We start from the raw sequence: 13534 nt of genomic DNA on the forward strand, positions 1-13534 counted from the left end.
CATATATATATTTTTTGTTATTTTATTTTTTTTAAAATTGCCCTAGTAAGAGCCATTACAATGATTTAAAAAGTTTGCGGTACAATAAAAAAAGTTTCGTTCACAATGATGATTCCTAAAATCTCTTACCAGGAAGTCGAGATATTTAAAACTTGTAAAATGGTCAATGATTGATCGATTTTCATTTAAAAAAATGAATAAAACTTATATATATACAAGAAAATATATATACAATTCGATCTACTCTTCTGACGGCGACAGAAGTGTCGCTCTTAAACGTAATTCTTTATCGATTTTCTCCACTTTTATCGATACGAAACTAAACAAATGAATTATCTGAAATAGATTTATCGATTATGTTATTAATGATTACACCGATTCGTATAACGTATGTTTATTGTGCAAAACTATGTGTAATACCTGTTCACGAGGGGGATCACCGTTCCAAATAAGAGTTACATCCGATACATTGTTATCTACAGTATAATCTGTATCAATGGAAACAATTCCTTCTACGTCCTTAAAGAATATTTTGAACTTTAATGCGGTGTCACACAGTAAAACTTCTATCTTATCGTCGGCCAACCAAATCACAATAGCTTTAGCTTCAAAACTGCCCGCAAATCCTATCGCATAAGCGTGCAATACTTCTATGGTCTGATCCTGCGCCAACTCCGCGCTCTGCTTCTTCACATTGCAATTGAATGCAATTCTAGTGAAAAAGCACAGAATTTGAGATTAAAGCCGTTTCTTTTTTTTTTTTTTTTTTATAATTTTATGAAATTCTTTTACACATATGTATAAAAGTTAGTGTCGTTAACATACTTAGAGCATAACTTCGCGGTCCACTCCTTTGGCAGAGGTTTATTCGTAATTGTTGCATATAGCAACCGATGAACTATACAATCTGCGTATCTCCGAATAGGAGAAGTAAAATGTGTGTAAAACGGCATGTTCAATGCGTAGTGCCTCAAGTCACACGAAGAAATGTCAGATGTGCACACGTATTCCGCGCGCTGAAATACGAAAAAACTTCATCTATCTCATCGTATTCTATTCATCTAATTTTATCGACGCGTATATAATTAACAGCGACTGTTATAAAAAAAAAAAAAATAAATGCACAGAATTAATATTTGAGCGTGTTCTCACCATCATATACTTGGAACACATATTCGTAATAGCCATTATAATAGAATTCATGGAATTGCTATTCGCTGGATCATATTCGGGATAATATCGATCGATGCTAGAATTTAAGGTGCCGGCCGTCGTGACGTCCAAATGAATCCCGATGTGTTTCAATAAATTTGAAACTTCCTGAAGTCTCCGCTTGGACGGATCTCTGTGTATACGTAAGAAAGCTTTCTTTGGAATTGCCTTGTACAAGTGTGTGGCTACCGTCTTGTTTGTTAATAACATCATCTCTCTTACAAGTCTGAAAAGATACGTGACCTTTTTTTAGTGCAAATCCAAATTAATTTAAGTTTTCTTACAAACAGCTTAATAAAGTAAAAATTAATGGTATCAAAAGAACACGTAAAAAAAAAAAACGAACTTGTGACTATCCTTCGTTTCCTCCAGATAAAACTTTGGAAATAATTTGCTTTCCTGATTGTTCTTCAGACTACTGTCCAGCCATGCGCGCAACTTCGGTAAGTCCAATCTGAGAGCGCCGTTGGCGAATCGTTTATCTTCCAGTTCTTCAGCTACTTCGAGCAATCTGTTTACCGCGTCGGATATCATTGACAACGTGTAATCGCCTTTTATATCAAGAAAATCCTCCGGCCGCGATTTGTCAGGATTTTCGATCATATCTTGAACCGTCTCGTACGACATTTTGCAGCACGATCTTATGACAGTTTTTGCAAAACGATAATTTACAACATCGCCATAAGGGGTCATTTCGTATATCACGGAAAAAGTTAAACTATCTTTACCAGATGATAAAGAACAAATTTTACACAATACTTCCGGTAACATTTGATAAGCTGTGTACGGCATGTAAACAGTAGTGGCTCTACTTGACACAGCTTTGTCTAGCGGAGAGAAAAACTCTAAGTAATGCGTAACGTCCGCTATATGAATCCCAATCTGAAACGAATAAACAAAGCAACAATGTTTCGAATATTTTTTTTTTTATGTATCGCGACTTAAAAAAAATACAGCTTAGGTAATTACTTCATAGTTTCCATTGCTCAAGACTTTACATGAAAGTGCATCGTCTAAATCAACGGCATTTGCGGGGTCTATCGTAAAAACACACTCGTGTCTCCAGTCCTCTCTATCTTTCATGTCGTCACGTGTTAAAATATAATTTTGGTCTGGAAGTTCTTGTAACAAATCTGTTGGATACGGTGATATATCCAAATTGTTGCTAAGTATAATCGCCTCCATTTCTGCATTTATTTCGTTAACTTCGCCCACTATTTTAAGTATTCGACTGTGTACAGAAATACACGTGCGGTAATAATTATAAGAACGTTATACAAATAACAAACACGAATACACGTGTATATGTGATAAATGCGTTCATAGGATGTTCAAGATAAACTTACCCCGTTGGGATAAATTGCTCCCAAGAATCAATGCTAACAAACAAAATCTTATCGCAAGTTAATTGCTTGCACAATGAACAGTCAACAGTGTTAAGAGATATCTTGACTCTTGGTATTCTAAAATCTCTCGGAGTGATTATTATCGCATTATTCTTCACATTCTGTTTGTGCATAACTCCAATTGCTGTTCTCGGATGTATTTTCTTCAGTATAGAGACAACTTTGCCAGTTTTCTGTACCGTTCCATCAGAAAATAATTTCCAATCTTTTTCAGGATATACAGATGCTACAACTAGATCTCCTTCAAGAGCACGATTTCTATCATATAATCCGACGATCACTAAATCACGCTCATCTTTTAGGCTCAAGAATGCGTATTTCGCATTGGTGGGATTGATTCGAATATTTCCCGTTACATATCGCAAATTGTCAGGCTTCTGAGTTCTTAAAAGTTTTTTAATTTTTGTCTTGGAGATATAATTCTCAAACGTCTTCTTAACTTCTTTAGATTTCTTATGATTTTTGGATTCTTTTCTTTCTTTTAATCTCACTTTTGTATTTGTTTGTTGCTTGTCATCATCCTTATCTCTGTCATCGTTGTCGATACATCCGTTAACATTGTTCTGGAAATAAAAAAAAATTATCAATAATTAGATGCAAAGTTTTGTTTTCTTGTTTAAACAAGAATAATTTATTAGACTCATCGCAAAAAGCATCGAATGTCACGCACACTCTGTTACATGAGACTTAGATTTAAAAAAGAGTTTTAGATTATACTTACTAATTGAGGTGAATGTTCTACAGTATCGTGTTTATTAACATTTGTACAGTTTGACTCAACATTGTCAGTCTCCGCAGTCTCGTTGCAGCTTGCATTTTCAGACTCGTTATCCGAAGAAATTGTGCAAATTGACGAGAGTTGAGCAACAAGATTCACCATTTCGTTATCTTGAAAAACACGTAATTCATCCGTCATTATATCTGACGATGATGATGACGATGACGATTCCTGATTATCGTTACTAGTTCGTTCTTTGTCGGACACTAAATTAAAACCATTTTCACAAGATTCTTGTAACACTTGCTCGTTCATCTTGTAAAATTTCTATACACAGTTCTGTCGTCGACGATTATAAAATTAATAAAATTATAAATATATCAACAATTCGAAGTTCTATCACGAGAGAGTTACACATGAACTTGTAATCCTTGTGTATGAGTCAACGCTTCATACGTCACGCTCGCTTACTGGTGAGTGTTATCTTGGTACACGTGCTTGTAAAAAAAACAAAGAAAAAGAAGGTTAAATACGTTAGATGTAAACAGAGAGAGAGAAACTCTTATGGGCCTGACCCCGCTCTCAGGCTTCTTCTCCGATTTAACTTACAATAATACCATGGAATACGTTTGAGGAATTTAACCAATTGAAACGGTGAAAATCATGAAAAATTTACAGCTCCGTTCGATTGTTACTCGCAGAGAGTAGCCGAGAGATCGGCCATCCTGTTGCACCTTCCCTACGCGGTGTTCGACCAATCAGGAAGTTGTTTAAAATTATTGCGACAACAAAAAAGGATGCGAACGAACATTTCGTCTTTCTAATCCTGAACGAAATGGATTTCTTTCGCAAAATTTTTAATAACAATTACGTTTTTTTCTAAACTTTTGTTATTCTAATTTTACAACAAAAAAAGCTCTGAGGTAGCTGTGCGCAAAATTTCATTCATTTTCTATGATTAATGTGAGATATATAACCACTTCTCGTTGAAAGGTTTAGCGCGTAACGGCCGAGAAAGCTGGCCGCTACGGGATAAATTTCAAATGTAATACCAGGATCGCAGAAAGTGGCAGGAGCTTTACCAGGAGCTAGCCGACTCGGCCGGTAAGTTAGAGGTATTAGGAGAGTATAAGTTGAAGTAAGTGGCACTGAAGTATCCGTCGGTAACATTTGTTTGTCGGTAACATTTGTTCGTCGGTAAATCCCGGTCGATAAATTTCAAACTTCCTTACCGGGATAGCGATTTCGGCTGATTCTCTGCACCGGTGTGCCACCTTCTCTCCGGTTGTATCGACACTCGAAATGTGCAGTCGATGCAGATCAGCCGAAATCGCTGTTACTCTAATTTCAAATAACGGCTCGGTGAAACAAATCAAAAGAAAAAAAAACCAAAGAGCCTGTGGTTCAAGCTGGCGGTAAACAATTAAACAACTTAAACATCCTTGTACGATCCTTTACGATATTTTTTATTGCACATTCATTATTTTACAGTTTGCGTGACAGAAGATGACGCGAACGGAAGATTCAACGTGCGCCTAGTCACGATCGATGTTGTTGATATAAATTACAAATGTGTGAGACCGGCGCATGCAATTTGACTCAAAACGTAACTTTCTTGAAGAGATATTCGTTCATTCTCGTCACAAAAAGATTTTATTATCTTTTCTTAAAGTTCATCAAAAGATTCGTTTTTATTTAATACACTGTTCAAGGGTTCTTTGCCACCGAGTGATTGAGTCCAATGTTCAACATCCAGCTCTTGATTGTTAAGTTGGTACAGCTCTCAGTAGCATTCTTTAGTTTTGGAAATTAAAAAAATAAAATATAAAATACAAATAGCAGTAGGTAGATATTACATACAGAATAATAATTACTTTTTACGTAATGTTGTGATATTTGGCTCTTTCTCCATGATGGACAAATCTGACATATTTGGTTGAATACTGAAACATCTGTGCAGCAATGACATAAGTGACATTGACGTTCGAATGTCTGTTACAATCTAAAGTGGGTTGTAAAAAGTATTGTTTTGCAGACAAATGCGTCGAGACTCACCAGCCAGAACCTTTTCCGCGGTTCCTGGAATGTCTCTTTGACCACGTTGCGGTCATCATCCATGTTATCTTTTAATTATCAAAAGATCAAGTCGTAAACGTATTTAAACGCTGCAGCAACACATACGATAACTATTTGTATATCTAACAATAAACTCGAATGAACTGCACATGCGCGAGAGTGATACCAACTTATCGTCCCCGGATGTAAGACGTGGTGCATCATCCCCGAGATGCGCAATGTTTGACCAATCAGAGAGTTGTTTCACGCATTGAGACGAAAGAATATTTAATAACAATTACATTTTTGTAACTTTTAAAATTTTGTTATTCTAATTTTACAATAAAAGCTCTAAGGTTTTTGTATGCAAAATTTTATTCATTTTCTATGATTAATGTAAGAGATACAATCATTTTTCGCTGAAGGTTTAAGCGTGTAGCGGCCGAGAAAGCCGGCCGCTACGGGCTAAATTTCAGATTTATTACCAGGATCGCAGAAAGTGGCAGGAGCTTTACCAGGAGCTAGCTTACTCGGCCGGTAAGTTAGAGGTATCAGGAAAGTATAAGTTGAAGTAGGTGGCACTAAATTCCCGCCGATAATATTCTCGGTCGATAACGTAGTGGTATCAGGAGACGATAAGTTGAAGTAAGCGACACTGAGTATTCGTCGGTAACGTTTATCGGTAAATTCCAGCGGAAAAATTCAACCCCCGTACCAGGATCGCAGAAAGTGACAGGAGCTTTGCGGAAGAGGTGTGGAATGCTCGTGGTTCGAGTCTTCGCTAAAAAAAAATACTCCGATTTAGCAAAGATTCAAACTGAAAAGTGAAAATATAATCTAATTCGGATTGACCGTTCTCGTAATATCTTTCTGATATTAATTAACAACTTGATTGGTTGTACCGCCATTGTGCGCAATGATCTCGCAATTTTGCATCGTGGCGCGCAAGATTTTACAGATTCTTGCGGCAACGCCACCTGAACGCGTTTCTTTCTTTTTTCCACTTGTCTGTCACTTGTCTCTTTCTAGCTTGTTGTTGCACACAGAGGAATAAAATCAAAAGTATGTTGTTATTGGTTGTTGTGCGTATAATAAATTATTAAAAAATAAATGTGTGGTAAGTTTGTACATACTCTGCGGTTTCAGTGCAAAGAAAAAGAATCACGTGTATCGATGCGATATCACATTTTGCACACACACACAATTCGTGACGTGCTAATAATAATAAACAAATTGTGCGCGTTCTCTGTGCAAATCTCGCACCTTTGTAGCTGGGCAGAAACGCGCACATTTTTTCAGCAATGATTCTTCTGCGTTCGTCTCAACGAAAACACAATACTGGCGAGGCCTGACATATGTACCTATCTACCTGTCTACTTCGCGCACGTGGGGTTGTATCTATCGCCCGAACGTAAAATGATCCGGAGCGGCATGTTCCACAAGATTGTCACTGTATTCGCGGTGATGCTCGAAATCTCGGCTACCAAACACTGGTACGTCACGGAACATGGAAAGATTCAACCGCAGGTATTGTATTTTCCTTTCTGTATTCTTCTAATTTGTTGTCAGAATTGAGAGCTTTTGTGTTTTCGAGAGAGCAACTTTTGTTTTGTATAAATTTATTCGTTAAGAATTGTTTCGCATGTTGGCACTTGATCGTGTTTATTTCTTCATGTTTCAGCATGACAGCGTCTTCGACATGCGCAGACCTCACGATCTCCTGGCGTTCCTGGAACAAGAGAAACGCCTGGAAACCGCCAATGCGATATATAAGAAGATTACAAGAAAGGAGGTGTCGATTGACAATCAGTTTGTGGGCTTGGGTATGGCCGATGTGGAAAGTTCAAATTCTGAATGCTTTTTGTGGGAAAAATCATTGACGGATGTTGATGTTCATGCTAGTATAGTGGTGGATTATAGATTCAGAGATGAAATAAAGTAGGCATCTCAGATTGATAGCATCTAATTAATAATAAGAGACCAATGAAAGAAATAATTCGGTAAATGTTAAACACAAATTATAAATTTTGTTGCAGTCAAAACGATTACATGCTGTACAATGTTGCAGCCAACAGTAAACAAATGGATCCGGATTGTCAAAAGACATTTTCATTAGATTTTAGTATATACACGTTTGAACATCTTAAAGTGAGTGTTGTTTCACATTAAGAAACAAAATTCTTTCGTGTGATTTTAATTGAAAATTTGCGATGTTTCTTTTCTTACGTGTCTAACGTGCTTTTGCATGTTGTTGTTTGTGTATCAGGCAATGCAAAATCGGAAGAATCTTACGCAACACGAAGAACTCGGATTAATGAAGTATTTGTCACTGGGTACTGATCTGAATCAGTTTGGCCATCAGCTGGCCTACAGCTTATCTCGCAACAAGACCTCATGGATATATTTAAATCTGGCGGCAATTTATTGGCGGATTAAGGGCAACGCTTACAATGCTTTAGAGTGCAGTCGCAGAGCAATCGTGTCCGCTCCAAGGTAATAATAATAAGAAAACATCTCCCGTGTAGAAGATACTAAAATAGAGAGAAATGTCGTCGGAAGATACGCCTTGTTATTTAACTGATCTCGTAACAAAAACATTATGTACGTGATTAAGGCAATTTCGTGATATTCCTCTTCTGACTACCGCCGGCATTTTACACGCTGCGAAATATTCTGGCGAAGCCGCAATTATTTTGCACACGGCGATAGATTATAATCCGACAGAGAGCTATCATCATCTGGCGCTGGGTCACATCTACACGTCTCTTGGCGACTTCGATCGGTCTGCGGCGTGCTACGAGAATTGTTTGAAGTTGTCGCCCCATACCATAGAGGCCAAGCAAATGAAATATGCGATATTGTGTCACCGACTATTGGAAACGACTTTGTTGCTGTTCGATCAGTAAGTTTTATAACAGCGCGTTGTGTGTTCTCACTTTTTGGAAAAAAAAAATGCATTGTGTTTAATTGTTACGATTCGAATCACAGACGTTTGCGAAACGTTTTGTCGGAGATACATGCGTATCACGACTGGAAAGAAGAGTGGATCAAACTCTACGAGCACATGCTTTGGGAGCAAAATATTAAGTCTACAACGAGGGAGATCAAACTCGCTTTTGCGCGAGAACAGAATCTACATTTGTACGCGATAAATCCAATCGAAAAGTCGATTCATCATATGGATAACAACGTTTTACTGTCCTACATGGATTTAGGAGATAAGAAAAAGATAGCCGAGAACATGCTGCAAAATGTGCACCTCAGTCTGCATTTGTTGAGAACTCTGCAGAAACAGGTGAAAGAGCACAACAATCATGTCAACAGAGGTAAGAATTAACGCAAGCGTGTAATTGGTTTATTTTGTTGTTGTTGTTGTTGCTTGATAATATTTGTTTTTTTCACAGACATGATGACGGAATTCAACGTAGAATACAATCATTTATTCGCATTGCCAACGAAGAGGCCAAAGTATCACAATGTAGAAATCAAAAAAGGAAACGAAGACTTCGAGGCTGATGATTGGCCAAAGATATCAGACTGTGATGGTTCTATGTTAATATTCGGGGATGGAAAGCAATATTTACCTATTTACTTGCCTCCCGAAAACAAGGGTTACGCGTTAGTATACGATTTGTTTGTTTTTTTTTTTTTAATATTTGATTTATATACAAAATGTATTTGTCTAATGGCACGTATTTGTTTTTTTTTTTTTTTTTTTATACACTAGAACACATTTGTTTATAAATGAGCTGATCGATATAGAACCGTGGAAGAAACATCCGTTACCATGGCGTCCACCGACGTGCCAATCACCCAATTCGTTTGACGAAAAGTACATCACGTACGCGTTATTAGACGTGGCTGGGCAGCAACATTCGTCGGATGCTTCTCTGAAACCGTTTTTGCACAATTTAGTTCAAAATGTAGATCTCGCGGAAATTGGTCAGAGAATTTTGACAGCAATTGAGACGGTAAAATTAATTTTTATAATTAATTTTATATGCGGTTTGTCTCGGAAAGAAAAAAAACTATTGTTGTTATAATAATCGAAACAGAAAGTAGCTGCCCCGTGGGTGTTGTCCATGCTTGCGTCTTTGCATTGGAGAATAACGGGGAAACCTCGTTCAGCCTTGGACTGTCTTCAATTAGCATTGGATAATGTTCCTAAAGAATTCAAAGATGTACCTTTAGTTAGCATAGCTTCGATTCATCATAAAATGGACTTGATCGATGACGCTTTAAGGATTACGGACGAGGCATTGCAAATTAATGCTGTGGAGGTATATATAAGCGCTGTGTTTATTAAATTTCACATGTGTCACAAACATATGTTTTAAGTAAACTTTTTCTCTACATGTGTAATGGCTCAACATTAAACAATTTTTGTTTTTTTTTACATCGGTGAAGGAAAACTCTCATCTTGTAATAATTTCTGTAATTTTCAGCCAATGACCAATTTTTTATTCGGTATGTTATTGAACGTAAAAGGAAATTGCACGGGAGCTGTGCATTACTTAAAACAAGCCTTAAGAGTAGATTCGCAATTATATGACGGTAAAGCGTTAATGTTTCTAAAAACACTGGCCTGTCGCGAGAAATTTAATGTCGTCACGGGTAATTATCCAGGTATGCGAATTTATGTAATTTCTACTGTTTTGTAATAAATTTTTTATGTATTTTTAGATACGCTTGATGATTTTAAATCACATTTTATAATTTTTTAAAAAAATGTGTAACAAAAGGATTTAACTTTGCTTTGTTTTTTCTTTACTTAAAGTTGTATATACACTTTTTAATCGCGCATGTAAGAGAAATTCACACTTTGGAACTTTTATTTTCTTTTATCTTCCTCGCTCACACACACACACACACACACACATTTTAGAATTTTTTGTGTTATTTTCAGTTGATTAATTTTGTTCACTTTTGATGGTTCACTGTGTTCTAAAAACGCAGGTTATTGCGATGAGTAATGACAAATGTTGTCACAATCACAGGCTGTGAAGAACAAGGAATTAATTTAAACAAACATTCTCTGAGTCTGCCTTCTATATTACTTACCAAGTACAATTTCAAGCAAGCAGCGAGCGATGCATTTTTGTACAAACGACAAGAACAAGGCAAGAATTGCAAACGTGTCAACTACGCCTCAACAGAATCAGAAGAAGAAACAGGTATTGTGCATTTTTCTCTCGCATGTGCGTGTGTTTTTCAGAATGGATGTTTTGTTTGTTTATCTTTTTACGAATCACTTTAAACATTTGATCTACGCTTGAATTGTACCTGTTCTGTTTCTTGCTTGAAACGAGTATGAGATGTAGTAACCCTGTCTTGTCTTATTTAGCGCTTTGTTTCTTTGTATTTAATAGTATCTATGTAATAAAGATTGCTGTAACTTATTTATGCATTTTTTATTATTTCACCTGTTGTGTAGATGTCGTCTTTTTTTTTTTTTTAAGTGGATTTCAATTATTGGACACGATCCAAATGATCGGATGTGATATTTAAACTTTCTGTTTTTTTTTAACGGGCAATTATCTTTCTTTAAAATAGAGACTATATCATCGTTCTTTTCCCGTTACGTCAACTAATAAATTAACAATCGTTATTGCAGAGGAAAACTGCCGGAGTAACCGCAAAGTCGGGTTATTGGACGTGTTGTACTATAATAAGAAAGAAAATACGCGTCAAGGTCTTATAGATTCCCTTCTAGTTCCTAATAGCGCAACTGAGCTACACAATCCGCATGTAGATACAAGTAGAATTCAAGATGACGTAAGCGAACAATTTCAAAACTCTCACACGGCAAACGTATTAAACGCCGCGAACATGTTTTATTTTTTTTTTTATATCTTTGATTCGCAGATTTTTCACGTAAACGTGCTGACCAATCAGTACAAGCAATCCAAAGTAGTTAACGTGGATAACTTTTACGCCTTTATAACAAATTTCATGCTGCACGTGTACACCGAGTGGACTTTCGGCAAGACGTCTGTTAATCAAAAAGATTCTTATTATCCGAACAAGGACGAGTGCGACGAGCTCAAGTACGAAGACTGGGCCGCTTCTCTGTTCGTGTTTCACAAGTTTACACGACGGAACATGTCGTACGTGAATACATTCTGACAAGCTGGTGAAAAACGTACGTTGTAAAAAAAATCGAACTGTTTTGATGAGATTTGATTTTGTGATTTCAGGATCGAGGATGAGATCGAGACATCGAACGATGACATTCCGAATTTACAACCGACCTGCGACAAGGACAGTTCTGACATGAATCGCGTAACCGAGGTGGTGCAATTTTCTGAATCATTGCAGCACAAAGTCGAACTTAATATGGCCGAATGGTTGATCATGATAACCGGAACGCAGAACGACACACTGCAAGGTCTTGGGACCAAAATTGCGTTTGCTTTGCAAAAGGTAATGAATTCACAATTCTATAACCACATGTTCTTGGAGTTTATTGTTCATGTACAAGCAACAATTGACAATTCTGTCAAATTAGCATTACGCTTCTTGGACCTTGGCGATAGCCGCGTCGATTTACTGGCGCGTAATAGGCGACAGTCGCAAAGCGCTGGATTGCGTGTGGCAAAGTCTGGAAAACACTCCCAAGGATATGCAGGACATACTTCTTGTAAATCTGGCGTCTTTGCTAAGTTCGCACAATTACATTCACGAGGCGCTCGAGGTTGCTCAGATTGCGTTGTCGATCGGTCCGGATTTTATAATAAATCATTACGTTCTCGCTAATCTTCACGCTGCTTTGGTAAATTGTTAAACGTAACGCCGATCGAATACAAATTAAAAATTGCGGAAAGAGATTTGCATTTGATGCATTTGTTTTTTTTTTCTCTTTTTTACAGGGAGATTTCGAGGCTGCTGCGAGATTTTACATGTCCTCGCTCAAGCTCGATCCGAATTTTGAGCCAGCCATCACGAGGTTGCGAGTGATATTGTGCTTTTTGCTGTTCGATGATAAAAAATTTGCTATGAGCGAAATAATGCAAAATATTTTGTGAAAAAAATATGCGGTTTCAAAAAAAAGTTGACAGATTTTAGCAACAAATTTTTAAAAGTGCCTTTTTATATTTCCAAACACATAAAATTGTGAAACGAAAAGAATTATATTGTTGAAAACAAATGGGGAAAAAGTTACGATAGATATATTTATATAAAAAAAAAAAAATCTGTGATCTTTATATAAAGTTGGAAGAAATGAATCGCATCTATACTTGTTACATTTTTACGACGTAGAATTGCGACGAGATCTCCAAGTTGATCGTTACACCAAATGTAACAAATACGAGCACATTATATCTGTTTAGAGATGTTTATTTATTTATTTATCAATACTGTGTTTTCGTCGATGTGACAATTTCTTGTTTCGTCGTAAAGCAATGTTACTAGATTGTGAAAAGCGCAAGTTGAATAAAAATGTACTTTGCAACGTTCTCTCTTTGTTCTTTCTTTTATGCTGTAACCCGATACCAGAATTATTTAACTAACGACGCAATACACGTGCTACAGTCGAAAGCAACGTAAGTATTCGCTACATCGTGAGTTAGAATCAAATTCTGACTCGAATGTGCGTCGGTATTCGCAGTCGAATTTTACATTTCAGGACGCGGACAGTGAACACCGGCTTTAGTCACGATCGGTCATGGAAGTGTTCTCTTTTATTTCCCGAGTCACCTCGCCGAACGCGAAATTTGAACTGCAACGCGCTCGTTCAGTTCTGCTCACCTTTGTCTGAACCTGCGTTCGATATTCACCGCCGAATAAAACCAGACGGTAAGCGTTGGTTATCGGCAAGACGCAATACTCTTATTTATATTCTATACCAAAAAGTAATAACCGACGAGTAGAGCGAGTTTGCTTCCATGCAATCAACTTTAATACAACTCTTTATACGCATACACGCTTATAAAAATATATAATAGATGATTTTTATATAAAAAGAACCTTTCTATAATTATATTCTCTCCTTATAAATAAAAAATTAAATACGAGAGTAAAAAATTAAATACGAGAGTATAAAATAAACATGCAATGATTGACACTTTGATAAGCACAATGATTGGCACTTTAAAGACTTCGGTCAGTTTTGTTTCTTTTTCAAGAGTGTCAACTAAAAAGA

The 13534-nt window shown here is 36.8% G+C and overlaps 2 protein-coding genes and 1 long non-coding RNA gene across 3 annotated transcripts; 1 reads left to right on the plus strand and 2 right to left on the minus strand.

The window, feature by feature from the left end:
* Nucleotides 1-6: 6 nt before the first annotated feature.
* LOC109856908 (DIS3-like exonuclease 2) lies at nucleotides 7-4101 on the minus strand. The gene is made up of 9 exons (XM_020432654.1): nucleotides 3946-4101; nucleotides 3340-3833; nucleotides 2559-3181; nucleotides 2182-2443; nucleotides 1559-2094; nucleotides 1153-1438; nucleotides 826-1016; nucleotides 421-712; nucleotides 7-336 (listed from the first exon to the last, which is right to left on the minus strand). Exons 2-9 carry the CDS (start codon nucleotides 3649-3651, stop codon nucleotides 241-243), a joined length of 2598 nt encoding a protein of 865 aa, XP_020288243.1. The 5' UTR covers nucleotides 3652-3833; nucleotides 3946-4101; the 3' UTR covers nucleotides 7-240.
* Nucleotides 4102-4790: 689 nt separating this feature from the next.
* Nucleotides 4791-5632, minus strand: LOC109856890. The gene is made up of 3 exons (XR_002250434.1): nucleotides 5392-5632; nucleotides 5211-5288; nucleotides 4791-5130 (listed from the first exon to the last, which is right to left on the minus strand). It is a non-coding gene; the product is annotated as an uncharacterized LOC109856890 (long non-coding RNA).
* Nucleotides 5633-6354: 722 nt separating this feature from the next.
* Nucleotides 6355-12848, plus strand: LOC109856892 (tetratricopeptide repeat protein 17). Its single transcript, XM_020432613.1, has 17 exons — nucleotides 6355-6508; nucleotides 6663-6918; nucleotides 7073-7329; nucleotides 7428-7539; nucleotides 7658-7884; nucleotides 8006-8293; nucleotides 8380-8717; nucleotides 8796-9009; nucleotides 9119-9362; nucleotides 9447-9671; nucleotides 9837-10017; nucleotides 10389-10565; nucleotides 11006-11166; nucleotides 11257-11498; nucleotides 11589-11814; nucleotides 11900-12163; nucleotides 12261-12848. Exons 2-17 carry the CDS (start codon nucleotides 6808-6810, stop codon nucleotides 12414-12416), a joined length of 3423 nt encoding a protein of 1140 aa, XP_020288202.1. The 5' UTR covers nucleotides 6355-6508; nucleotides 6663-6807; the 3' UTR covers nucleotides 12417-12848.
* The last annotated feature ends 686 nt before the right edge of the window (nucleotides 12849-13534 follow it).

The sequence above is a fragment of the Pseudomyrmex gracilis genome, unplaced genomic scaffold (assembly GCF_002006095.1).
Source record: "Pseudomyrmex gracilis isolate BER0280 unplaced genomic scaffold, ASM200609v1 scaffold_137, whole genome shotgun sequence".
Lineage (NCBI taxonomy): Eukaryota > Metazoa > Arthropoda > Insecta > Hymenoptera > Formicidae > Pseudomyrmex > Pseudomyrmex gracilis.

Excerpts from the sequence above, each read along its gene's own strand:
- LOC109856892 (XM_020432613.1), top strand. The coding sequence starts at position 6,808 with ATGATCCGGAGCGGCATGTTCCACAAGATTGTCACTGTATTCGCGGTG. Across the intron at positions 8,294-8,379 it reads ACTTTGTTGCTGTTCGATCA|ACGTTTGCGAAACGTTTTGT; the intron begins GTAAGTTTTATA and ends TTCGAATCACAG. Across the intron at positions 9,363-9,446 it reads TTTTGACAGCAATTGAGACG|AAAGTAGCTGCCCCGTGGGT; the intron begins GTAAAATTAATT and ends TAATCGAAACAG.
- LOC109856908 (XM_020432654.1), bottom strand. The coding sequence starts at position 3,651 with ATGAACGAGCAAGTGTTACAAGAATCTTGTGAAAATGGTTTTAATTTA. Across the intron at positions 3,182-3,339 it reads TAGAACATTCACCTCAATTA|AACAATGTTAACGGATGTAT; the intron begins GTAAGTATAATC and ends TTTTATTTCCAG. Across the intron at positions 1,017-1,152 it reads TGTGTTCCAAGTATATGATG|CGCGCGGAATACGTGTGCAC; the intron begins GTGAGAACACGC and ends TTCGTATTTCAG.